The sequence below is a fragment of the Chamaea fasciata genome, unplaced genomic scaffold (genome assembly GCF_029207755.1).
Source record: "Chamaea fasciata isolate MVZ Bird 193981 ecotype frontalis unplaced genomic scaffold, bChaFas1.0.hap1 SCAF_18, whole genome shotgun sequence".
Classification (NCBI taxonomy): Eukaryota; Metazoa; Chordata; class Aves; order Passeriformes; family Sylviidae; genus Chamaea; species Chamaea fasciata.
In genome coordinates, this window is record NW_027094103.1 from 2714059 (window position 1) to 2741934 (window position 27876).

General features: G+C 47.4%; 1 protein-coding gene across 1 annotated transcript in view; it reads right to left on the reverse strand.

Annotated features, from left to right (window-relative positions):
- The window catches only part of BCR (BCR activator of RhoGEF and GTPase), a 98650-nt gene that overhangs the window by 26202 nt on the left and 44572 nt on the right, over positions 1–27876 (reverse strand). Inside the window, exons 3-10 of the mRNA XM_066200055.1 lie at positions 25271–25455; positions 15951–16055; positions 15252–15437; positions 11570–11677; positions 10110–10170; positions 9610–9662; positions 9122–9262; positions 316–437 (exon numbers count right to left, since the gene is read on the reverse strand). Coding sequence (XP_066056152.1) covers positions 316–437; positions 9122–9262; positions 9610–9662; positions 10110–10170; positions 11570–11677; positions 15252–15437; positions 15951–16055; positions 25271–25455 — 961 coding nt within the window. The remainder of the gene's footprint in view (positions 1–315; positions 438–9121; positions 9263–9609; positions 9663–10109; positions 10171–11569; positions 11678–15251; positions 15438–15950; positions 16056–25270; positions 25456–27876) is intronic.

A 27876-nucleotide genomic window follows, 5' to 3' on the forward strand; every position in this document is an offset into this window, starting at 1 on the left:
GAATGTCACCTATTAAAAGAAAGAGGAAGTAGAAAAATGAATGACATTTGTCCAGAATACCAGCAGCAACAACATATCCTGCTCTCCTAGGTAGGCTCAGGGCAGGGATGGGAGGAATTACCTCACCCGAAGGGTCAGGACTTAGACAGGATCTCAGAGTAAACATTCCCATCTTGCTGATCATTTCTTGTCTACTTCTCGTGGATTATGGTTACCCAGGTCTGGGGTATCCACATGCAACTAAAACTTCAGGCTAAAGCCAGGATTCTGTTACAGCTGAGGTGCAAAGCACAAAGCCCAACAAGAAACTCTCACCCTCCAATCTGCTTCTTGAGCTTGGCACACAGGAAGAGGTCAGTAAAAAGAAAGACGTGACGTAGCTTGCGAGCCCCCTCCACCAGCTCCACCATGAAACTGTCTTTCAGCAGCTGCCGGTGCTGGGGAAAAAACAGGAAAAATGTTTCAGTGCAATATGAGCTGCAAATCTGGCACTGGGGCAACACAGTCCTTAGACAGGACTCCTACCAGAGCTAATTCAGTACATCCGTCTAAATCAGAAAAATGAAAAAGGCTATTAAATACTCCTTGCTGTCAACTCTGCTCCCTGCTGCAGCCCTCTCTCCCAGAGGCAGAAACAGCCATGCATCTTCTCCCCTGCCCTGTGCTGGGTCAGCCTTTGGCCTTCTCTCCTTCACCTGTTCCCGAGCCCAAGTGCTGTTTGTTGCGAGTCACTGGCCAGCTCCTTTGTACCAGAGTCCCTGAATCCCTGGCAGCAGGTCGTCCCCTCCCGAGCCACCAGAGAGCAGCACACACCGCTTCTCCCAGAGCCGCTTCTCCCAGAGCCGCTTCCCAGCCTCTGCATCGGCTTCAGCCACCCCAGCACAGGGATAGCAAAGCTCTCCTCGACCCCTTCCTCTCCCATTCACAGACCGACTTTGTCAGCATTAACAGATGAACGCCATTGCTGCTTCTTCATTACAAGTGCTGTTAAGGAATAATTACTGAACACGTGTATCCGGCAAACTTCTTAGGAGTCCCTTATCAGCCTGTGCCTTAGAAGAACCTTCTGGATGTACCCTCATCACGTGCCTATTGAAATCTTCAATATATATCATATAAAGATTCCCCAAACCTGGAAGATGCAAAGAAGCTGCACAACTCTGACACCTTTCATCCTGCTTCTAGTTCCACGTTGTTTTACAGCCTTCTAAAGAAAGGGTTGGTACGCATTGGCAGGCAGAGCCATTGCTTTCCTAATTCCCTTATGGGGGAGGGGCAGGCCTCCATAGTTAAAAGGCCAAAAGGCTGGAATGCAGGCACGTAGACAGGTGGCCGTGTGCTCCTTCCAGTGACCACGACAGGAGTTTCATGCCCTGCTCTGTGCTGTCAGGATCATCAGGACTCAGTGCACACCTGCAAGAGACACCTCCCACTGATTTTCAAGCAGAAGTCAGGGCATTCAGCTCTGGACAAGTTTTATTTCCACCAATATGTATAACTGTCAGCGTTGCCTCACTTCACAGCCAGTACAAGCAGGAACCATCAGCTTCCCCACATATGCTAAGGAACTCTTCCCTGACCTGGAGTTCCTTTGTTATCCCAGCCAAGCTGATGCTCCTCTGCCATCACTAAGTGACACATCAGACATCCCACATCGGCCTAGACAGCGCTGTGCCTGGAGACAGCAGAGTTCTGCTAACCCTGCCCAGGGCTAACCAGCACCTCCCCAGCTGCCTCCCTGCCAGCCTTGCCCAGCCCCACGCTCAGGACTCACCCCCGAGTCCCTGCTGCCCTGCCCCAGGGCCGGGACCCCCACTGGACACACACACAGCAGGGTCTCCACAGGGCAGCCCCACACGAGCAGCTCCCCTGGGCAAGGTCAGGACACTCACACCACAAGGGATGCCTCCATTTCCCAGGTGGTGCCCCTGGGCTCTGTTGGTTGCATGATTTAACAAACCCTGAGCACATTCCCTGCCGAGGGTGTGGGAGTGCAAACCCCCGCGCTGCCTCTCCTGCTGCCTGCCATTCTTCCCATCTTGGCTCTGTGAAATGAAAACAAGCCACATCAGTCCTCAGCCTAGCAGGCATCACGGCAAGGAACACAGGACAAAGAAATGCCCCTGCAGACATAATTCTTCTCTCCACAGTCTGTCCCACAGCACCCTACACTTCTTGACAGGGACTAGGAACCTGCGTTTTCCCGTCTGCAGCTACAAGAGCACCACAGCTACCTGTGGAAGCACGTGGAGCAGTGTCAGCAGCTCACCTTGGTGCTGCCTTCCATTACACGAAGCTCCTGGAAATCTGTGAGCAGGGCAGCAAAAGCTGCACGTTTCCCAGAGCTGCAGGACGCAAGGCTGCTCCCTGGCAGACTGCTGCACCATCTCTGGACAGGACTCTGGGGAGATCTGCCATCCAGCAGTGATTCAGCTCACAAAGGCCCGTACATATGTTAGTGTTTATTTTTAGGGGGGTGTGATCCTCCTGGCTTCTTCTCAGTGGTTTAGGAGAGAACTCCTGCCTGCACTAATGCCTTTGCTGCTGATGGGCACTTGAGCACGCCTTCCCCTCCCGCCTGGGAGAGCAAGCCCCAGATAGGAAACTAGAAACACTGAGCTTTGGAAAAAACCATACAGGAGGAGGCATGTTGTCAGTAGCAAGAACACTCTCCACTCCTGCAAAGAATTTCATTTGGGAGCAATAATAAACAGGGAAAGATATTTTCTGAGCAAGCCAAACCCCTGATCGCAGGTTTCTAGATCTGATGAATATTAATTACACTGCAAATCAGCTCAGCCCCTCTGGAGAAATGAGAATAGCTGCTTGTTGCCAGCTCAACCTCTGCTCATTGTTCGTAGGTGTAAAGACGTTCTCACAGCTTACTCATCTCTGCTACCCAGCAGGATGTGGCACTGTCCTTTCCCTGCCTGGCAGTGTGACAGGGCACAGTCCTGACCTGACCTTCTGTCCGCCTCTACCAGGCACTGGCAGTGTGTGAGATGAGCCAGAGCCCCAGCCCAGCAACCTGCTAAGAGCACATCTCCCCAAAACCCGAGCAGAAAGCTCGGCCATTCCACACCAAATGACCCAACAACCTTCCCATTCCCACCTGGGCCTGAGGTGGCACTGAGTTTATTTGGGTTAGCACTCCTGGGAACTAAATCCTATCACAGTGCAACACCGAGGCAGCAAAAAGTCCCACAGAGAGAGCTGGGTGGAAGAGGACAAGCCTGCACTTCCTAAGCTTGGCTGGAACAGAAGGAAAGAGGTGAAAGAGATGTATTCCAGTCAGTCAGAGGGAAACATGGAGCTTCCCAGAACCCTTCATTCTTCTTGCTCATAGGAGCTAGTTGGGAAGGTCTCCCTCCAGCAAGGAGCAGGGGTGAACTGCCACAAGAGCAACCAAGCATCAGGGGAGGAGAGTACAGGAGAAAACATTTGTGGATCAAGTCAGGAAATCTCTCCTCATTACCAGCTTTTCTTGGAAAAGAGAACTTTCATTAGGGCTGGGTAAAACAGGCATGCCCCAGGCTGCTCAGCATCCGTGGGGCTGAGGAGGGGCACTTCCAGCAAAGGGGCACATCCTTTGCTGCAAATGAGTCATCTTGCCGGGAGGTTCAGCAGGTCAGAGGGAAACAATAAAAGGATTTCCCAATGGCTTACCAGATCCCTGCCAAACCCCAGTGTGGGAGCAAAGGGCACCTTCCTGGACCTCCTGACATGAGTCAGCCCATCCTCTCCCACCCTGGGGGAGCCAGCAGCCCCCTCAGACAGGGCTCGTGCCACTCAGAGGCCTGTGCCACCTCAGCTCTGCAGTTTTGGAACCAATGCTTTGGTCGGCTCCTCCCACCCAACAGCTATTTCTTTGGTGGCCTCCTGTTAAACGGCGTCTCCTGAAACACAAGGGTTTTTTTGGATGGGTGAGCCTGCTGTACGTGGCATACAACAGCTCTCACGTGGGAAACCATCCCTCTACCTTGTTCCCAGAGCTACTCTGTTTGTTAAAGTAACCAAAAGTGCTAAAAATTTCCTAAAATACCCTGAAATAACACTGACTACAGAAACACCAAATAAACATCCAAGAGAGCAGAAGATTAGAGTGACAGGGTGACCGTGGCAGGAAAGTGGCAGAGTGACACTCTCTCTTCCACAGACAGCCCCCAAGACTGTCAGGTGTCCAGCACAAAAAAGATGTTCCAGGAAGCGTGGGAGGAAAGCCTTGATTTTACATCATAATAGAGTGAATTAGGATCATCTTTAATCTCTCACACAAGGCCTGTGCTGTTAACTTCAGTGGTTCTTGCAAAGCTCCTGTACAGGTGCAATATAAGTTCCATGTCTCTTTTCCAGGCCCTGCTTTTCTTTGCATGTTTTCATCTGCTTCTTCTCCCACCCACCTCAGTGCTCTGAACAAAAGAGCTCTCCCTGTACCTCTTCCAGAGCTTGGTTATCCTCTTTGGATTGCCTCTTGCTGTCCTCCTCCTCCTCTTACCTCTGTCACTGAGCATCTTCCCCTCCTCTGCTACCAAGCTCACGACTACCTGTGTGCTCATCTATTCATCCTACAGTGTTTTTGTGCTGTTTGCATATGATAAATCCCGCTGCTGTCACAGACTGATTAACTCCAGGAAGTGTGGCCAGCTTGTCTGAGACACATTACAAAAAGTGGAATTTAAAAACCTACCCGAGCAGCCGCACAGCTGCACAAAAGGCCATCTCCCCGTTGTGTGCCGAGGAAAGAGCTCATCCCATGTGGTGACAGCAGAGGCCTGCAGCGTGCGTGGGTGAGAGCCCCGGGAAGGGCTGGGACATGTGTGAGGCACAGGGAGGAGGGGAAAACCAGGAGATGGGTATTGGCACATGTCAGTGAGGAAGAGGTGGTTTGGCTTTCTGCAGAGCGTAGGAAGAAAATGATTCCTCGTGTGTGTAAGTGTGTTGCAAGACCAGCACTGAAAAAAAAAAAAAAAAGAAAAAAAGAAAAAAAGAGATGCTCTGCCTAGGGAGTTAAACTGGCTGCTCTTTGAGCATTTTAATGGCCTCTTTCTTCTTCCCAAAGCTCCTGTCACCAGGAGCCCTCTGGCTCCAGCTGTAAGACAGAGTGTGAAGCAGCCAAGATAATTTCTGAGTGCTCTACTGCCAACATCTGCCCAAGGCCTCCAGGAGCAGTAGGCACCAGGCCCCATGCTGTGCACGGCTGTGTCTAAGCTTCCCTTCCAGCTTTGCAAAGGCTTCAGTTTGCACTTCTGCTCCCTTGCACACGTCCTTTGTCCTTTCTCTTCTCAAGCACACTTGGTGCTCTACGAAGTCAAGCAGAAGCCTAAGGCAACAATAGCCAGTCCCTCGACTGCAGTTTAAAACCACGTTTAGAAACACAGTACAGGTGCTTGCCAAGTAGCCTCTCCTCTCCAGGGCAAGGACAAAGGTGTACAGCAGCACAAGGTGACCTGTGGGCTTGTTCCCAGAAAAAGCTGCCTGTCAGCTCCCTTGTGTCTGGACTGGTGCTGATGAGACCAGACATGAAGCCACTCAGGCGGCAGAGACCCAAAACTCCAGGCTCCATCCCTCTGTGCCGCTGTGGGATCACACAAAGATCAGTATGAACACTTCAGAGAGGGTGGGAGGACATGGCCAGGGCAAGGCAGAGTGGCAGCCACCACACTCAGGTTGATCTGAACTGCCCTGGAAAAACAGTCATGCAAAGAACACAAGAGAAGCAGCAGTCAAGAAAGGGACCACTGCCTCTCAAGTGAACTCTGCCATTTTTTGCTGCTTCATTAATTCCTGCTTTGCACAAATGCACTGAATTAGCAGGAAACACCAGCCTTGACCTCTGGCAGGCAAAGATACAAGCACTACAGTCATTTGCATCCGGGCTTAGCTGAAAAAAGCCCAACAGGCAGCACCCAGAGCTGCTCTGTTAATAAGACTAGAGAAGGTTATTACTGCCCTCCTTCTGCACGTAACTGTGCCACATCCCTCATCCCAAAGCATTTGTTTTCCTCCTTCCCAAGGGCACCGTCCCCAGTAGAACCTTAACCTCGTTCCCTATTTAAACCAAGACAAAAGTGGTGCAGAAAGATCAGCAGTGACAAGAAGATGCCTCTTCCACGGCCCCAAGGGCTGGGTGACTCTACACCACTCACATTCCAAGCCACAAAGTACAGGGCTACTAAGAGTCCCTTCCTCTCCATGCATTTGCTTGGTTATTTGGAGGGTTAGCAAAGTGGATGCCTGTAGATGATTCATTAAAAAAACAGTAAAAAAGGTAGGACTATATAAAAGTAGAAAGATGGGATGAAAAGAAGGGAGCAAGAGAATGCAGTGGATCAAGCTGAATGGAAACAGACCCCAAAGGCCAGAGACGCCCCCCTGCTCCCCTGTGTTGCCAGGCTGGGGCTGAGGCTCTGCCGGCTCCTCTGTACCGCGGCCCTCAGCAAAGTCTGCTGCAGTCAGCAAGGACCAAACTGTTCACAGGCTCACTCCACCAATTTTGCCTTCCCTGCTGCAGCTCTTTCTGGCCCTCCGGGGAGAGATTTTACTCCCTTTGTTCCCATCTCTTTGCACTACCTGAAATACTCATCCAGCCCAGCAAATTAAACCACATGACAGAAACCTTCCAGTTCCTGTGCATAAGTCTAGATTAGAACAAAGCCTCTGGAGCCCAGCAGAACTGGGGGGCTGGAGTGCAGCGTGGACACCTGGCACCACGCAGGGAGCCCAGCAAGCAGGGCAGGCCGAGTCACTGCTCCCAAAGCAGGGAATCACCTCTGCAAAAGAGAACAACACTGTGCTGATGATGAGCCTGTACTCGCTCCTGACCTGCACTCCCCTCCTTGGCAGCCTGTCACTAGGGAGATTAGCGACTGGCTGCTTTCCCCAGTTCAAAGCAATCCTGAAAAAAAGAGTTGGAGCAAGAGGTTGGCAAAGGGGATTTGATTCCTCCCCACAACACACTCAAAGGGAAAAAATATTCCACATAAAAGGCAGGGACTGGGAAAAAAAGATAACTGAGATCAGCACCTAAGCAATACATAAGGGGAAAAGGCTATTTTACCCTCCTTCCTTTCCACCAAGGAAACTTCAATGGGAGGAAGACAAATAATGAAAAAAGCCATCAAAGCATGCTGGTGATTCATTAAAATAAAAAATGCATTATGCATTGAGAGCAGTCAATTAGGAGATGCAATCCACACACTGTCCTGTCACCCCGGGGGAAGCACCAGCAAGGCGAGTGGGAGGAAAGGATAAGTAGAAAAGGAAAGATTTACAGGCATAAACAAAACCCAGCTATGACCCCAAGCTGAGCAGCTTGCAGGAAGGAACAGCCATCACTAACCCACACAGAGTAGCTGGGAGCAGATTTGTGTCTCTGCATTACTACATGGAGAGTGAACATACCTACTCTCAGGACACAGAGGGTTCAACTGGGATACTACTGCTTTGATAGAAGTGGGATTTTGGTGCCAAATGACTGAAGAAAACATTCATGCTCAGATTCCCAGAGTGGAAGGCAAGTACTTTTCTTCCCTGGGCTCAGGAAAAGCTGTGTGCAGTGAGGGAGGGCACAAAGGGTTCCCAGTCCCCCCTAGCATACCCACAGCTCTGGTCCATCCTCTTCCTCCCCTCCCACATCACACCTGGAGTCACGGCAGGACCAGCGAGAGTGTGACCAGCCTGCTGAGCCCAGTCCTGCCGTGCCTCCCCCTCCTGCTTCCTAAGATCTGACAAATACACCGCTCCAAAAAGCCATCAGCAGGATCATCCTCCTGAGCCTGCTCCTCTGCCTGGGCTCTGGCACCTCATTAGGATTCTGCATGACATGTTCCAAAGCCTGCATCCCTCACTGAGAGCTGTCAGACAACCAGAGAACACAAACTGCTCCCTCCCTCCCCTGCGAGGGGCATTGTAGCCTGTGCTTTCTGCTATGACTCAATCAGCAGCCACTTTAACGAGGCCATCCCCTGTCACTGAGGCACTGGTGACTGATGGCTGAGCTTCTACTTCAGCCTCCAATTGCTCAGCCCCTCCTCTTCTTTTCTCAGCTGGAGGTGTCCTCGGTTGACAAAATGAGACAATGACCAAGACTTGCAGGGAAAAATGCACCAAATTCCCAGAACTGCAGCTTCCAGCAAACCTTTTGTCAGCTGAAAATCATTTTAACAGCTAAAAGCAAGCATGTTTAGCTGTCAGGATTTGGGAATAAATCATGAAGGTTCATGGTATCTTAACAATCTCCTGGGCTTTGTAAGAGATGGTTTTGTACAGGGTAATGTGGGTCACTGTTGATCAGCCCATGCCTGGAATGCTGCCACAGCTCTCCTTACACCTTTACTATGTGAGCTGCACCTCTCTGTGTCCAGTCTCCTACATCCTTCTCTCTCTCAACACTTCTGCCAGTCCTGGCCTTTCTTTATCACGAGGGACTGAATCCCTTTTTAATGGAACTATGAGGCAGCTGAACCGAGCCATTGAGGAATGCAGACCCCACCACAGAGAAGCTCTGTGGCCTCCCTGCACAACACCGCATGCAGGGGAAGGGTCTGCACATCTCAGACCTTTCTGGCTGCAGTCCAGCTCCTTACAGAGCTGAGAAGTGTAATATTACACTCTTAGGAGTCAATCATCTCTCTGGCTTTCCCAACCCATTCAATTTGTTTTGCTTTCCAGTCATATTTACAACACTCTTCTTTAGAATAAGGATACACAAAATTAATTTTATAGTGAAAATGAAGATTCTGGGAAAGTTTTTCCTAATCTTTCATTACCTCTGATGTTTCCGCACCTTCTTCTCCTCCCAGGCTTCCCATTTGGTTTCAGTTTGCAGGTAAAACACAAATCCATTTAGTGCATGGCAATGTGCACCATAGAAATTACACATGACAAATGATTATAACAATGCTAAGGACAAAACTCTAATCATCCTTTCCTCTCGGTTTCCAAACTGTTTTCTGAAGAGAAAACAGAGGGAGCTGTACCACATCCTTTAGAGAACAAGGACACCGCATAAACTGTATCTTAGCAACAAACAGCTTAACAGCATAACTTCCTAGTCAGCTCTACAGAAAAGACATAACCAGTACTTAGAAACTGAGAAAATAACAAGAGCAGGAAGACTCACCTCCCCTTTCTTTACAGTCATGGATTGCCGGCGAGGAGTGATCTCCTCGTTGATGCTGGAGAGGAAGTTCTGCGAGATCCGCAGAGCATCCTGCAGCAGGGGATGGTCAGGGTGGCTCACAGGAGTGTGCTTCAGCAAATCCTGACAGCAGGAACACAAACACAGAACACACTCATGGGCACACTGGATGGCAGGAGGCCTCGAGCACCCCTAAGCAGAGCTGCAGGATAAGAAGCTCCATCTTCTTCACGCAGATTAGAGCAAGGCTTTATCTCTAGAAGATAATAATACCCTGCACTTCTTGGTGACAAGACTGCAAAGATAGCAGCATCCTACCCATGGACTCCATCTCCTCAGTGTAAAGGGAAGAGGCTCTTATGAAGCTCAACAGGTTTATTTTTGCAGTTCTGCAGCTCCATGGGAAATTTGAAGGTCAAAGAAAATAGGACAGGGGTCTAAAGTTTGAAAACTCCCCTTCAGACACTTACATGCAAAACAAGTGTGCTGCGGGTGACTCGATCCACTGGCTTGTACAACAGAGCTGTGGAAACAAAGCAGTAGGAATATCAGGAGGAGTGAATACGGAAGCTCCTAGCATGGGGTGTCTTCTACTCATGTGCCCTGAGACAAGCACCGTGGAACCTGATCTTGACCAGGCTCTCTAAATGCCCCCATAAACCCATCACTGCTGAGGCTGCATCTGTGCTATAACTGGCTAGCAGATGTTCTCTTAAAACAACAGCAGCCCTGTGGCTGGGCTGGCTTTGCCCAAAGGCACTGATGAGGTTTGAAGCCAGCAGGCACTTCCCCACGCAGGCAGCCTACTTTGCACGAGCTCTGCTACTTAGCAAAAGGGAGCTGACTTCCCAGGTACAGCCAGCAGACTCCATAACCTTCCAGCATTCAAAAAGAAAAAGGGAGGGTGGAGGTTTGGCAACAGCCCCCACACAGTCCTCACAGACCAGGCTCCTCTCCATGGATCACTCACTTTCCAAGGAATTTTTCGTCGTCTGATCTTTAGATTCCTTTGTGCTTCTGGCCTTTAGATTCTAAAAGAAAAAGAAAACCCACATAGCAGATGGTCAATCACCTTGAAATATCACATGGGAACACAACAGACTATCTGCTCCTCCAGGGGAAGGCCTAGATGTGAAGGGAGGAGAGCCCTATCACAGTTCAAGTGATAGGGAAAATGTGCTTTCCTTCTCGGTAAATCCATCACTGCCATGTCACAGGCACCCACACATCTCAAATATTAAGCAATGTTCTTAGGAGCACCTGTCAATAGACATGCAGCAAAGCAGGGAACCACCTACAGCAACAGGGATGGGGGAGTTTTTACATCACCTGCAGAAGAAAGACGTCCATAAGGACACAGCCACTGTCCCAGCACCAAAAAATAAAGTACAGGATTGGCATTCAATACCCTCAGGTTATGCTTCCTATTCCTGCACTCAGAGCTGGGTGACCTTGGACACGTCAGTTCTTCCACAGCAGCAAAGGAACACTGTCTGTGACTCTGCTCTTTGCCATTGGCCATGCCTTGCATTAATGTGCTCAGCTCCAAAATCCTCACCAGGACACAAATGCAGAAGTGCAATCACCATCATTCCAAACACAGGAGACTCAGAATTATTTGTCAGAAACAGCAAAACTGAGAGATCATATTTTACCTCTTTCTCATAAAAGTCTCAAGGGACATGTGATCTAGAATGTACCGAGGAGTTTTCTCAGAGCACTAAACGGCCCTGGTAGGACTCAGCTCTGATGATTTATCTGATTGTTTTTAAGGAGACACGTATGAAATTCATGTTTTCCTGGCAACTGAGCTCTTCAAGAAATAATCACTGCAATACAAAGGGCCAATGAGAACATGCACTGCAGAGAAAGCTGATGGTCTGGGAAGCCTGAAAAAGTATTCCAAATGCTTTGAGACAAGTACTCCTCTGACAGGGAGCAAATCAGAGCAGGCCAAAGAACAGTATTATAGATTTATGGTTGACACACTTGCCTTTTTCAAGAGAGAGAGTCACCCTCTCATCTCCATGCCAGTGAAGTCTGCAATCCCACTGACAGCCACAGTGCAAGCCATTAAGGATGGCTTTTATACCACAGCCAGAATCATCATTAGCAAGAGAAACATTTGAGAAACTCCCATAGAGCTTTCCCTTCTAGAAATGCGTGAAGGTGGCACAGAGCTGGAGGAGTTCAAAGCAATGCCAGTTTCTACCAGATCCCCTGGGTGGGGACAGCACACAAAAGCTGTGTCTGTGACCAGCCTGAGGTACAACTCAGTGTAAGAACACGAGCTGGAGCAGGGAGTCTGTGGGAGCTCAGAACTCCTCCAGAAGTCAGGGCTGCAGAGGTACTTGGAGAATAGACAGGAGTGACATGGCAGGGTATTAGTCAGAGCCAGACAGCTCGTGTGTCTGAACACCGTGACATTACCTCAGAGATTTCAGCAAACTGAGCATTGGCTTGGCAGCATTTCTCTGCTGTCTCCATAGCAACTTCATAGTTATCCACAAAGGCCCGGTACACTCCCAGCTGGCTGGCCTGCAGGAAGCAAAACAAAATAGAATAAATGCTGGGGGAGAAGGCAGTTTGGGATGGTCAGTCCTGGTATCCAGTGATCAGGTCATGTTTCTTTCACACAAACAACTGCAGGGAACGCTGAGCAGTCCCAGAATGACATCTCTGACCTCTCACCCTTGTCGAACCAGCACTGGTGCCCCCATGCACCCAGTTCCACCCTATGCTGAACAAGTTTACTTGTGAAGGATGTGAAAGCCTATGAGAATGACACATCCTTATTTCTGACATCTATTTTTCCCTTCTGAACTGCCAGATTAGTATCTATTAATATTGCAGCTCATTGATGTAACTGGAGCTGCTGGCTTTTTGCCACAACATATGAATCAGGGAGGAATGATTCAGCCCAACAGCACAAATGTGACCCCAGTAAGCTACTTGTTGGTCTTTGCATGATGGATATACTAACTCAAACCCAGATATTACCCATAGCTGCATTAGTGAGCATTATTATTATAAAGGCAGCAGAGTGCTGAAAATACCAAAGAGAGATCCAGAGCACAATCTGTTTGGATGGCAGTGACTGGGGCACTAGGTGACAGAAAATGGCAGTTTTTCCAGCAAAAGGAATATGGAATGGGTCCAGAAGAGGATGGAACAGGCCTCAGAGTGCAGCAGTAAGTCATTATCACAGAGCCTTAGCACTGATCCCGTTTGCTGACTTAGGAACTGCAGCCATATTCATGCCAGAGAACACAAGATCCAGCATGGGAAATCCCTGGGTAGCCTCCAAGCTTGTCTGGAGTGCAGCACTGGCTTTGTGCTGCAGAGCTGCCAGGCTGGGCTGGGCACACCTCAGCAGCCTGAGCCTGCAGGGCCGGGCAGCAGCCAAGGGTGCAGCAGCCAAGGGTGCAGCAAGGAGACATTGCTGGGGCTGCACTCACCTCTGCACCCTCCCCAAGCTTGCTGCCCGAGACAGGCAAGAGGCAGAGCAGGGAACTTCCACCCTGCTCCTTCCCTCTCCTGCTCTCTCTCATAACCATGGTGCTCCCCATTCTCTGTGCAGCTTTGTGCAAGAGAAGAGAAAAAGCCACTCTCACAACAACATTCCCTGCACAAACTCGGTTAACAGGGCTGAGAAACAGTGAGCCATTTCCTAGGCCACAGTTTACTGAAAGACTAGAAACAATCTCAACCCTTATACAAAATTACACAGTTATGACTGAAGCTGAAGAAAACTGTGCTCACTTATACCAGGGGTGACTCCAGCAGCATGGAGAGAATGAAATCTGTATTTGCCACTGAGGCACAATCCTGTGAAGATGCTGCTGACAGAATTACTGACCATTTGCAGGGCTTATGCCATTCAGATTTGGATGATGCCAGCTAACATGGCAGAGCTTTAAAGTTTCTCCATTCCCATGCAGTTCTTTCATTTCCTGCTACTCCTGAAGTCTTTCTAAGCTTTCATTTTCCTCCTCTGAATGTGTCATCACAAAAAACTGTGCTTCCAATCACAGCAATAATGCTCATACACCATTTTCGTGCTGGTTTAATTTTTCTTTCAATTAAAAAGAACCCACTGAAAATGAAACAAGAGTTGGTAGAAATGGCTGGCTTTTGGACTTATTTTTTTCCTGTTTCTGAGGTCTATCAGTGAGGATGTTTGCTAAATATTTCTTCATTTCTAAAAACAGCTCTAAAGAGTTTCCTTTCTAGCTATATAAAAAAAAATGTACAATATATTCCCCAAAAATGAGAAGCGTATTTCACTCCCACACGCCTGGCATCTTTTCTTTTTCTCAACAGGAAAAGGTGTAATAACGGTCAATTTGATGTTGCAAATAGATTGTACTTTGTGCCAGAACACACAGAATTCTAAAAGTCTTTGCCTCCACTATCTGGGACTTCAATCTACTGTGCTGTTTTTTTGCGTGACAGTACAGAAAAATAATGTCCCCAGGGACATCTGGATATTTCAGTGTTTATCATCAGACTGCATGACATGACCACGAGTAAACAGTCTGCACCAAAAGATTTGATGTATATCCAGCGTAGATGCCTTATAAAGCCTGATGTTCTTGCTGTCTCTCTCATCTAGTTCCTTCCCAGTGCCTGCCAAAAATTATTAGCTTTATCTCTTCCAGCAAAGAGTTTGCAATTCCCACCGCCGCTGTACCAAACCACCCGAAACTGAAAGTGCTATGCCAGCTCAAAGCCTCCTGCACCAGGGCAATTTGTTCCTTTGTTTCCAATGCTAATCCAACAAAATAAATAGTTCTGTCACAAACGCAGAAAAATCAGGGGAAAGTAAGGGCAGAGGAAGGGCTGAACTCCTGCACCCGAGACCAGCAGCAACAAGAAATGGTCTGAAACAAAAGCTGAGTGGCTGTGCAGGGAGTAGAGAGTTGCTGGACAGCCCTGCCAAGGAATCCATTCAGGTCTTCTCCAATTAGTGCTATTCCCATTGATGCACCACATGTCCAGGGCAGCTTGTGAGGCTGCCACCTCCAGCAGCCTTCTGTGTCTGCTTCAGCACGCAGCAGCAGCTGGGTTTGTCCTCTCAAACCAGCTGCTCAAATTGCACACCATGAACTATTCACCAAGGCACCAACTTGACCCCTCCTGGCTAGAACATGCTGGCAGTGAAAGGCAGATTCCTGTATTTTCATCTTGAGCTGCTGGCACGTACAGAAAACATCATCTTCCAGGCCAGCTCCCCCTGCTCCATAGGGGATGGGGCTGATGCTGGGCTACACAGCTGCTAACAATTGATGGACCCTGGTAAAGCACACTCCCCAGCCAATAAACCCCTCACTGGAATGTCACTCCTACCCTGAGAACCAGAGGCACCTCAGGAATGCAGGGCTTCTTCTCTTTTCTAAAAAGGAAAAAACAGCTCCTTTAATCCTTTGCTCTCTGCACATGCTAGGGGAGAGGCTGAAGGGGCCAAAAAAACCTCCTAGAATGCAAACAATTTGTCATCTGGCTCAGAAACTCAGCAATTTTAATTCAGCCTCGGGAATATCCTGTATATGTCTTTGTCCTTTTGTGCACTCAGAGAATTTTGTTGAGGTTGCTTGGAGGATTCTCAGCTGCAGGTTGACTGCATCAGCATAACAGCAAGGGGAACAGAAGGGCCAGGACAGTGGCAGAAGAGCAAAGCCAATGGTGATGACCATAAATCAGCACCAGGTAGAGCAAAGTACCAGGGAGAGTGTGTGGGGGAGTTCAACAGTAACGAAGAACACTTCACTGTTGGTGTTAACTTCACTTTGTAATGCTGCCACTCTCCCATCTCCATTGAAAGGAAATGCTTTGAGGACTCGGCAGAAACCCTGGAGATTCAACATTTATGTGAAACCGTATTTATTTTACCACCACAGCTCGCTGCAGTCTTTAATTAAAGACAATGAAAGAGCCATTTTTTTGCTGTAGGGCCTCCACTGCGGTGGCAAAGTGAGGAGGTGAGAAACCTCTCATCTATTCCAGCCACAGACTTTGATCCCTTTGGCCTCTGCAGTCACCAAAGGGAACCTGCAGCTCCCGTGAGATGGCTGAGGGTTAGCAGCACCTTTGGTGACGGCAGCTGACTCACCAGCTTTTGGAAGAGGTCCCCGACACGTTGCTGGTGACTCCACTGCTGCACTCGGGGAAAGAGCCCATCATAGAATTCTTTGTGGATCTCATAGAGCTCAGGCACTTTGAAGAATATTGTCTCAATCTGCTGACTGGTCAGCACGGGCTGTGAGGTGGTGGCAGCAGCTTTCAAAGGCTTCATAGGCTGAAATGAGGAAAGAAGGAAATCACTCTCATGCAAACCATGAACGTTCACCTTTGTCACACTGCAACACATCCCTCCATAGAGCTATTCTTCATCCTAATGAAAAGTGAGATTTGCATTCACACAACTCCTGAGAGCTAGACATGAACAAGTTCTCTCGTGGGGATCAGCCAGCCCTGGTAGGTGGATTTTCCCAGGATATCAATGCTGCAATTAAAATCCCTGTGCACTCCATTTCCCTCATCTCTGTCCAACTGTACAGCAACGTGTAATAATTTGCACAGGATACTTAAAGACAGCTCCTGGATACTGCCACATTAACAACTCCCAAACCCTGCTACATCCAGTCCTTCCTTTAAGCCTCTCTGTCTACTGGAGAAGAGAAGCAACAGGTACCTTTTGCACCCAGCAACCGGTAACCCACGGTATGTGAAGTTCAGGGAAACTCTGGATAGAAGCAGCAGTAAAAATTCAAGTGCCAGGGTTTGAACTGGTATCTGTCCCCAACCTTACCAGCAGCAGGGCCTCCAGGTGGCTCAGGTAGGTTTCCTCACTGGCTAGGATTCCTGACAGGACCCATTTTCTCATCTCCAGGCCTTTCTCCAGGTCTGGCTCACTCTACAAAGAAGTTGTTTAGGAGAAAAAAAAAAATTAAAAAATAAAGAGTGCATTGCAGGGAGAGTAAGAAAAAAACCCAAGAATGAGGATGGAGAATAAAAGACCATTCAGTTGACCAGAGCACACTTGTTTTTTCGATTTACTTTCAGACTGAAAACCAAACAAAAACATCCACCTGTGCTCAGCATCTTGTTTCTAGAAATATGCCAACATAAAACATTAAAGAAATTTTTATTTACCAGCAACCGATACCACTTAGATTATTTACAACTTTCAGCTTTAGTCATCCAACTGTGGTGTCTCAATTAGGTGCCCAGACTTGTTCATAAAATTCAAAACATGGAACTTAAAAATTCAGAGTTCATCCTCCTAAACAAATGTTGGGGCCCTTGTTCTGTGCAATGCCCTCCCTCCTTCCACAGGAGCTCTGCAAAGTGTTTCTGTGGGCAGAGGGGATCCCTCCTTTGCACCTCCCCAGGGTGTGCACAAACACCACAGTCACAGCCTGACCTGGCTCCACAGGGCTGTTCTTCCTCCCACTCTCTACTGGTCCCTAAATTATTTTTCAGTGCCAGCTTGCACAGTGTCTATTTTTAGTGAGAGGATGGAATAATCAGCACGGCTTGGAATGCACACGCTGATTTTCTTATTGGAATTCCATGAAGGAGCTCTTAACCAAAACAACTGAAGAAAGAGAGGGGGAAAAAGCCCCACATAAGTTCAAGGGCTAATGGGGAAGACTAGCATGAAGTGTTAAGAGAAGCAGTAATCCCTTCTGTTGAATTTCAATTATCCTTCCTCCCAAAACCGTTACCTGAAAAAGCATTTAACCTGATAAAGTGAAACTGAGTGTTTTCAAAAACTCTGGAAAAATTTGGTCAAGCAATGAAGGTTATAAATAATGAGAAACATCCCCCTTACACAGAGTCCTATTCCCAGTTCTTTTTATTTCTGTCATTCACAGAAATAACATTTTAAAACTCTTGCAACCTTTTTATGTTGTTAAAAGTCTCTAAGAATAGAGTCAGAAGTTGGCTCTGAAAGGGTACATGCTTTTCAAGGGATTTGGGTAGGTTTTTTGGGGCTCCATCCTACTCTTAATATCGAGAAGAATCTTCAGCTTTTGATTTCACAGTGGGAGGATCAGGAAGCAGAGCAGCACACTCCACTCTAGTGACTGAATATACAGCCCTATAGCTGCCCCCAGAAAAGCTCCACTTAGTTTAGGATCCTCTGCAGACGTACAGATGAGGTACCTGGGCTGGAGGTTCAGTTTGCAGGAACTATTACATCCTGAGTGTGACTTTGAGCCCACACACAACACAAAGAAAGAAACAGATCCTCACGCTCCCAGATATTTCTGGATTCTGTCTCATCAATAACCATCCTGATTTTTTGAACGGTTTCATTAAATTTCACAAGCTATATTCTAGCCTAAAAGACTTGCAGCAACTACTTCATAAAAATTTTGTGAGGTGTCAAATACCACCACCACCTCTTAAATAAAAGTGGCAGACAGAAGCTGTTCTAAGGAAATGCGTAAGATTTACACATACGTTAGGTACTACATGGAATGAAGAACTTCTCCTTGCATCCCACCCTTCACTGATATTCAGTAAGAACCGCAGGGCCTTTTGAAATCTTGAAAGGGCATCTCAAAGAAGGCAGACATTTGTAATTCACCAGTCAGCGTTCAGAAGGCTTCAGAAAAACACAAGTACGTGATGAAATGAACACTGCACCAGACTCTGCATCCGTGGAGCACCTGTGTGACTGGCACAGAAATGTTCAACAAGGCTGTGACCATTCCTTGTGGTTTCTGTGCCAGGAGTGCCTGGATGTCCAGCCCATGGACCATTTTGTAAAGCATGGTACACGCACACAAACAAGACAGGCAGCTCCAAGATGGTTAACAAAGATTGCCTTCATCCAAAGAGGAAGGGATGTGGCAGCCCTGGTGCAAGAAAAACACAATTGCTCTTGGTTTCCAAAGATTTCTTACAACACTTACAAAAGAAAAAGTGCAGCTACACAAAGAAGCATTGAGAAAAAACTAACAGTGCTCCAAAGTCCGCATTGCTGAGGATGAGGTAACTGGTCAATATTGACACAGCACCATAATTATCTTTACCAGGTTCTCTTGGAGGAGGTGAGGATTTAAAAACCAGCTGGATATGTTTGTAACATCTGTAAAGAGCAGCACACAATGACAAGTTATTTAAATTACTTAGACTTCCCCGTCACGACAGCGGCACAACAGTTTTCCTTACAGCACTGAGAACAGTTTTCCTCTCCACAAGTAAAAGCTTTAATTTACAAGCCAGCTCTTGCTGGGCACCGTCAGCTGACGGAGACGGCATTTTCTGCCGGAATGTTAATTTCCTCCCGTTAAAAGAGATGAGCTTTCAGAGAGACAAACATCTCCCAGGACACACTGCAGGCCTTCCTTCCTGGCCATTACCACGAGGGCACTGTGCAAAGTCCACGGTTTTGTCCTTACCCTTTTTTAACGGGGGCATTTTTCCAAGTGTGATGCTTGCAGAAGTCCAGCCTCGGCCACAGCCGGCCAGGACACAGGGCAGGGCCTGGCTGCTTCACGCTCTGCACAGCAATTGCTCAAGAAATCCTCAGGGGAGTTGAACCAACGATCACAGGGCACATTACAAGATCTCCAATGCAGTACCTCAGATTTACATACAGCTTCCTCCAGTGTGAAAAGACGAACCCCTGCTCCTGCTGCGTTAGGGATCAGAGCACCACCAGGGAGCTGCTGTGTGCATTGTGCTGCTGCTCCTGTTCCCTCCCGGGAGCTGTGTCCTGACAAGGGCTCCTGCTGAGGGAGGCCTTTGCTCACAGAGTCAGCTGGGGCTGCGTGGAGCACGATCAACATCTGGGAAACAGCCCCTGTGCTTCTTCAGCCTCAGGGTCCTTTTAAGTCACACTTGTTATGAAATGTACTCCAAGACTCAGAAATTCACTTGGTGCCAAAATGAGGAGGAAGAAGAGTAAGTTTATTATTTGGTACTAGAGCATTCCTCACTCACAGACCAGGGAACAGGCGCACCTGCTCACCCAGAACAGGACAGCAGAGAGCAGGCAGAGGCTGTGGGGCTGCCCTCCCACCCTGCCCACACAGCAGGCAAGCCGTGATGCGCTCTGGGCCAAGGGCATTTCTGCTTTGCCCGTGTCTGACACAGAAGGGAAACAAAGAGCAACCCTGACTCCAACAGCCCCACTGCCCCTCTGTTCCTGCACTCCAGCCAGGACAGTTAACAGGGAACATCCTGGGCATTGGGATCAAGCTCCCCACCAGTACAGGGAGACCTGCCAAGGCTGAGGACTCCTTTCCCCTACCCTGGCAAGAAGGGAGCAGTCTGAAATCTTTGAGCTGCTTGTGGCAAGTGGAGGAGCCGGTACCACATCTACCAGACCACAGAGGATGGGGAAAATACACCTATTACCAAAGTGCAGATGGGATGCTCCCAGCAGGAAGTGGGAGCAGCCCGTATTGGCAAACTCTAACCACTCAGCAGGGAGTGCCAGGTGGTCAGCAGTCCATCCCATGCTTCCTACCCAGCTTGGTTAGCCTGTTTGCCACTTGGACAAGTCTGACTGGTATTTCATGCTCTGACTGTCCCTGCTCTTTGATGCCAGCATCCGTGCCTCGCCTTTCTCCATTACCCTTTCTCCACTGCCCTCCCATCGTTTGGCTACCTCTCTACCCATGTGTTTCAGAATAAATCTTACAGGACTGTAGCAGGGCAGCAGGCAGAGCATTCCTGTCTCCCTGCCATGGGAGCAGTGAGGACCCAGCACCCAGCCAGATCTGAACAAACAAGAAATCAGTGCTCTGCTTCCACTCCTCATGAGCTACATTTAAAAAACACAAAAACAATAAGGAAGGTGGAAAGCAGGCGACAGGAAATTACACAGGTATCTCGTGCCTGTAAGATCCCGGTGTTCTCCTCTCTTCCTAACTGGGGGTGCTTTTTGCTATTCCAAAGCCTTAAAAAAATCAAAAGATTGAGTCACAGTGTGATCTTGCAACCTGAGCCTCGGCCAGCGAGAGGGGTTGGAAGCTCTGGAGATATCACAGTGCACACGCTGGCCCCGAGCCATGGCTGGGTTGAATGTGTTTACAGCTTGTCAGCCTAAGTACTTTAGTTTACTAACCAGGTTGGCATCGTGTGCTGTGTTCAATTACTGCGAGGCTGACATTCACCAGCTCCAAGGTTTAGACAGATTCAGCTTTTCCTGACTCGGGTTAAAGAACTCAGGGCTTCCTGGTTCTTGTTTAAATTAACAGCAATATTGTTTTCTTGCAAATGTTAGAGGAGCACAGATTAAGAATCTAGAAACCACAATACGTAAGATTTTGCAAAGAGGTTGCTGCTGGCACAGCTCTGTGAAGAGAATCAGGGATTCAAAGTGGGCGTATAAAAGGCACTTTAACTCTTCCTTTGGTACAGGGTGTTCATAAACCGTGCAATGAATGTGTTCAAAGGCAAGGTTTCCCAAGCTCACAATCTCATACAGAAGCTGACAGCCTACAAAACAGAAAAACATTCAGTTCGATTTTTAAAGCATAAATATGTTTGAAAGCTTCTGCTGGAGGTGTCTCATTGTCTTGGTGATATTAAATCGGGCAAATTCTGTAATCAAGCCAATCATGCTCCATGTGGGGAGGGGAAGCAGCAGGGAGAGGAGCCAACATTATTTATAACATCAGTGCTGGTGTGCCAGCTCTCCTCAGGAAGGGCTGTACATCCAGGCAGAGCCCTTAAGGAGCAAAGAATTGGAGAATAAAAAGGAAAAACTGCATCTGTTGGGGGTGGTGAGGGGAAAGTGACAGTAAAACAAAACAAACAAACCAATTCAAATACTGAGAGGAAGAAAGAAGAATGGTTAGGAAATGCTGGAGGGGGAAGGACAAGCTAGCAAGAGAAGTACCAAGAGGAGCAGTAATCCCATTTACTCCTGTGGCTTCAGGGGTCAGCTTCTCTGCATCCCCTTGGGACCAAGCTAGGAGCAAACTCCACAACCTGCTCTGCCACAGCCCTGCTCTTGCTGAGCTGGCAGACAGCAGGAACAAAGGGATCTGACCAGAGGACAGGCAATGGCTGCCAATGCTGCACCAGCCATGGATGCACAGCAGAAAAGGGAAGAGAAATTCTACCTGGAAGTCTGTAAGTACCAGGCAGCTTCTCCTAACAGAACAGAACAGACAGCAGGAGGTAGTCCCTCAGCTTTAGCACTCCTGCCTCCCTTGCTTTGATACGTGCATGGATTGGAGAGATCTGTTTTGTCAAAAACTCACCTTCTAAACTCCTGAGAAGGGACTCCCCTCGTTTCCTGGGGCGCTGGAATGAGCTTTGCTTTTCCACTGCCTGCCCTGCACCCACCCCACAGAGTCCCAGGCACGTCCCCGAGCCTGCCTGTGTGGGGAGCATCCTGAAAGGCCTTTCCTATTCCTGCACTTCCCAGGGCTGCAACCTCTCCTCATATGGAGCAGCGCCAGTGCCAGTGTCAGTGCCAGTGTCAGTGAGTGAGGCTTCCCCCTTCTCCCAGCCTCCTTCGGCCTCCAGGCTGCAAGCTACCCACTCCAAAACTCCTGGCAGTAACTCTCCTCTCCTGAAGGGTGTCAGTCTCTGATTTTCCAGCTGTCCCTACACCTTCCTGTGGCCTAAGAACACTGTAGCAAACTCTCCCTCTGTCCTCCTCTAACTTTATCCAGGTATTTTCTCTGTTCTTCACCCTCACTGTATGGGAAAGACAGACACATTCTCTCTCTTTCTGGGAGTGAATTATCACTATTTTTTACCAACAGTCTGACACCTTCTGAAGCTACCAGCACTGTCTTATTTGGCAAACATTTGGGCTGATGTTTTCCAAGAGAGGTTTCCAGAATTTCTGTGTAGTTCAATCACAACAGTTCAGCTGTTACAGAAAGGAATTGGGAAAAGATTTACAGATTTGGGAAAATTAAATCTCTTCTCAAGTTAAATAAACAAACAACTTAAGCATTAGTGGAACCTATTTCTTCTTTTTCCTCTGTCCCTGTAGGCTTTTGAGATTTGCTACATTTTCTGTTTTCTGGGTGCCTAGCTGGAGTTCTGTTAACTCTTGGTTGCAAAGTGAAATTAAAGGAATTTTACTTTAATGTGAAGAAAGCTGTGTTAAAAGTCAGAATCTGGTTTTGCAGAACGCTACACATCTCACATTAAGCACCCTAAATTACCAGATGCTTCTCCCATAACCTGTCTGCCCTGATTACCTGTGGTTAGTGAACATACCATCCTCTCATCTCACAGGAACACTGCAAGCACAATTCAGACCTCTGTGGCATTCCAGGTGTATTTGGAGTCAATGGAAAGGAATACTTTTGTACCCAGACCAGAGTTGGCAGTGTCCTGTAAATAAGGTGCAGCTCTAGAGATGAAATACTGAAACCAGGGAGTATCATTCCCTCTATCCACTGCACAGTGCAGGAGCCTACAGGAGACATGGGACGATTCAGTAATTCAAAGGTATCATAAAGATTCGAGACCTCTTAACCTCTGAATGACTTTACAACCTGAATGTTTTGCCAGGGTGTATGTAAGGCATGCACTGTGTTGCTGCATGCAGTTCACTTCACTTCCAGACTCTGGTCATGAAATCTTCAGAAGTAACTGCAGGCACCTCAGTTAAAAGTAAAAGGGCAACAAGACAACTTTAAAAGCAAACACATCTAGACAAAACACGTTTTCTGCTCATCAGGCTTAGAATAAAAGAAAATAGAATAGATCCATGTCCTGGTATTTCTGGTCCAACACATGTTACATGTTTGGCTCAGCAGTGTTTGACACTCAGTTTTGTTACTGATGTCTTTTCCAGTACAGCTGAAAACGCAGCTCAGCAAAAGCCATCTCACAGTCCATGATGACTGAAAGTTTAACTTGCTTGGGAAATACCTGGATATAAATTAGTCTCTTTCTGCTTGCCATGGACTGTCCAGAGACTGTCATCTGTGGACTGATTACAGACAGGATCAAGTGAAGCAGTTGAGGTTCATGATTAGAAGTCTAATATCTATCAGGACACATCTTCTTTTTGGAAGCCATGAAACATCTTTTTATAGTCAGAGAAAAGAAAGCAACAATTTATGTTAAAAATTTATTTTTGAAGAAGCAGCCTTCAAGCATTATTAAAGTAACTTTTAAATTAACTTCTGTTAAATGCTTATGAGGCAATATTCAAACGAATAAAGAACAAGATTAACTATTGGGCAGTGTCTCTTCCAGTCACAGGCACTGTCATAACTGGTTCTTTGAAGATAACTCTCAGCCATGTGTAGTCACATTGTGTTTTTCCTTCATCCTAAGAAACATAACCTGAAAATCTCAGGCCAATACTAAAATGGCTTTGGAGCTTTTTGAATTTACCAATGGTAATTTCTTCATTCAAAAGCCTCTTACATATCACAAGAATTCTCATCTTGAGAGATAAGAAAGCATCTCAAAATGAATACACTAAAGCATAAGCAGCTAACTAGATTCCACACTTTACAGTCAAATAAAATTAAGCAAACATCAACAATAAACCAAATAAATGCTTTAAGAGATCTTGACAATGAGTTTTATAAATGAGAAAGAACGAGGACACTGGATCAGGAAGGATTCTTAGCCTAGAATTGATCCTGGAAGAAGTAAGCACGGCTGGGACAGTAACCAACAGAGAGCAGAAGGATGTGTATAATGAACACTGAGCACTGATGGTTTGTGGCACTTCTCAGACTTGCCTTTTGATGCAAGATAAATAAAACTGCCTGATAATAGTGATGCTGTTGATTTACACGTACGCTGATATCTCTAAAATACCCATAATTATCTTCCATGACATCTTAATTAACAGGAAAGAACAATATAAAGGCAACAAGTAAGTTAAAACACTTGGATGAGAGATTTCAAAGAGTCATTTACAATGTGGGAATTCAAGGTTGTTTGGCACATTTTCTTAGAAGTACTGTAGGAAGGAAGTGACAGTTGGCTTTGTGCTACTGAACATTTTTATGAATGATTTGGGGAACCCGAAAGTTTGAAAATGACAAAGATATTCAGGGAAACAGCAACTTGGGACTCAAGTGCTCTGCAATCTATTGCAAAAGGATAAAAAGAAACAAAAGGTTGAAAGTCAAAGAGACTAATCCAAGCTGAAACGAAGGCATTTTGGACTGTGAAGACAGCAGAGCCAATAGTTCTTTACTGAGGCATGCAGATGCAAAGAATATTGTAAAACCAAAACCAGAAATTTTCCTGAAGTTCCAAGCTATAGCCATGCTACTGAACCTGAAGCAAAACCAAAGCAAGGCAGACTGAAGGACTGTGTTAAGCCACAGGTCAGGCAAGGCAGTCCCTTCTGTATCTCTGATCTATAATAATTGATTATATAGACAGCTATTGAGTGAACAGTCAAATCCATTACAGGTAGTGGCCATCTCCCACACAAAGTCACCATTTCAGAGCTGGCACTTTTAATTCTTTTTATTCCATTTTCACAGGGTGAAGGAAATAGGCCTTCCAGATGCTTGATCAAAACCCTTAACCTACCTGAAAATAACTTCTATTTTCCTTGTGAAAGGCAATGACAATCCACACCCAGAGACTCATGAATGTGTTTGGTTCCACAGTCTCCTGTCCAAAATATCTGCTGTTCAGAGACCTTCTCAACTGCAATTAGTCACCAATTCTCTGCACTAAAATGCACAAAGGGCTCAAAAACCATATACACAACACTGACCCCTGAAATCCAGGCCCCAGTTTAGCTTTAACTGTACACCAGCAGCAGTGGTGTCCCACACACACGTCCCATAGGGTATGATGTGTATCCCATGGGGTATGAGGAGTATCCCATGGGGTATGAGGAGTATCCCATGGGGTATGATGTGTATCCCATGGGGTATGAGGAGTATCCCATGGGGTATGAGGTGTATCCCATGGGGTGACGTCCCACACACATATCCCATGGGGTATGACGTGTATCCCATGGGGTATGACGTGTATCCCATGGGGTATGACGTGTATCCCATGGGGTATGACGTGTATCCCATGGGGTATGACGTGTACCCCATGGGGTATGACATGTATCCCATGGGGTGGTGTCCCACAGCAGCAGCAGTCCCCTCCTGTCCCCTGGCAGGGCCGCCCCCCCCGGCAAACCTCCAAGGAAGGACTCACGGATTTTGTGGATTCCAGGGAGCCCGAGGACAGCGTGTCGCGGCTGCCGCGGCTCTTGGAGCTGAGGTGAGGCGAGGAGGAGGGCGAGTCGTCGATGTAGGGCATCATGTCATGGTGCCGCCTCTGCTCCTCGGCGCGGTCAGCATCGTATGCGTAGCCGGGCGGGGTGCCCCCGAACGGGGCATCTGCAAAACACAACAACAGCCTCTGCTCACCCTGCGGCCGGGCTGGGCAGCACGGGCACGGCCCCCCAGCTGCTGGGGACAGCATCACAAACCCAGAGCCAGCCAGGGTTAAACACTGACCAAGGAGAGGAGTAAATATCATTAAATTCGTGTTGTCACCAAAAGTTCATTTTACTTATTCTAAGTGTTAAAAGGCAAAGTCCTTTCTTGCATTAGTGCTCATTTAATGACAGCTCATCCCCCCTCACATTTTCCTCCAAAAGCATCGGCATCAAAATAAATGCTTCTGCCAGCTCCATAAAAGTTACCTGGCTGGGTTGAGGAACCTACTGGGTAACAGACTCTGGGTGTTCTGTCAGTCAAGAGCAGACGATGCCCCTGCCAGTTTAGGAAAGATAGTGATACATAACTCAGGGGAGAGCTGTAACTCTCTCCATAACTCTCAGCAGCAAGAAGAGTAGGAAAGGTCCTACATGTCAAGTTGGCCCAACCTACTGCCAAAAATAAAATCCTAAAACGTCCTCTTCTGTTGGCTGCCCCTCCTCCTATTTTGAGCTTAATCCCTTAAACAAATAAACAAACCACCACACTGATCCCTTCTATACATCCTGTCTCCCCTCCCCCCAAAAACCCTACAACAACACATCCAAAACACAAGCAGAAAGGATGGTGGCATCAGGAGTCAAGTTAACCATTACTGCATGAGACAACCATGAACTTCTGCAGGAAAAACGAGCAGCAAAACTGGTTATGGCATCTTTAGTTGCTGTGCACAGAGACTGCTCCTGCAAAAATCTGTAACGAGGACACACACTGAGCCGCTCCTTCGCCATAAACTAAAAGGCTTTTCACCTCTCTGCACAAAGAAATACACACAGAGGAGCCAAATTTGGTGTCCACACAGTGCTACCGCACCAGTTTCCATGGGCCAGTGAAGCACTTTCACCTGCCAAAGCCCAGCAGTGTGCTGGGTGTGACAGTACCAGCCACGCACAGGCCACTGCCCACAGAATGGTAGAGCTGTAACTCCTCTTTCGGCTACCAGGCACAGAATGCCTCCCTTCTCCCCAAACTGAAAAATAACCCCAAGGACAAAAGCCAGATCTGCCTTTACAGAGGCCAGTGAGCCTTATGGAAGACAAAGACATCAAAAAAAAGGAAAAACAGTTACAATTGAACACAAGCAAAAGCAATTTCTTGTTTTCACAAATATCCAGGTTCTGTGAAAATAATAAGCAGCTGCTGCCAAGCATACTAATAATCCTGTTATACATCACTAAGGCAGGGTGGAGGAGTAACATTTTAAAGCCCACTTTCCTCCCTCACAGTAAACTCAGTTAAAGCATGACTCATTTCAGTAAAAGATGTGAACTTTATGTGGAACAGAATAAAACTTGATCTATGTGGCGTTTTCAGGAGGGAGAGCTGGTCTGGGGAATTTACACAAACAATATCCTGAAAACCCAACAATAAACTCACTGTAGATGTGAGCCTCTGTCTCAGCTCGTACCAAATGCCACCCAGCTAAGTAACAGCCTGGTACAAGGCCTTTAGGCTGCTGAAGGACTGTGGCAATATTATTTTAACAAACTCCATGAGTTTTATGTCACCCACCTGCTCGAGTTATTACCTTGTGCTCAAGTTCTCATGGTGCTCCTCAAAAGACTTGTTAGATTGTGCACAATCACAGCAACAAAGGGCAGAGGGAAGGTGGTATCTGCTCTCTGGAAGGAACTGTGCTCTAGATGCTGGAAGTTTCCAGAGGTTTCCAGAGTCCACAACCATTTGGAAAACACCACAGAAGCTGATTTTCTAAACAGCAGCTTGCATGGGAGCTGCCGAAACAAGAGCTTTCTAACCCAAGAAACCTGTGATATATCACTGATAATTGAACATGGGCGTTATCCAAGGAGGAACATCAGTACTGGACACTTCTGCTGGCCTCAAGCCTACTCAAGGAAGAGTTCCTTTTTCCTGCAGAAGTTTCTCCAAACGGTTCTTATCCAAACCAATTCCTCTGCACTCCCGCAGCACACGACCAAGTCGCGGAGCGGAAACTAAGGCAGGAATATTTTTTTCGCTCCCAGCACTCACTCTCAAAATGAATAGTTTGCTCTACTTTCGTTAGAGGGGGAGTAAATGCAGACTAAAATACATTAGCAGAAAGGCTTGCAGTGAATAACAGCATTTCCACTTTCCTCACTTTCTCCAGCTAAAAACCAGCTTCACACTTCTACCTCCCATAACGTGTTCTGTCTCCAACTGCACAGGAAAACCTTTACCTGAAACTGGAGGAAATGCCAGGTGGAGGATCAGCTCAGAGGGATATTTATTCCTAACTTTGCAACAAGATTCAGTCTACCTTTGAATCACTTTGTCTCCCTAGCCATAAAAAAGAAAATAAGTCATCTTGCCAAGGAA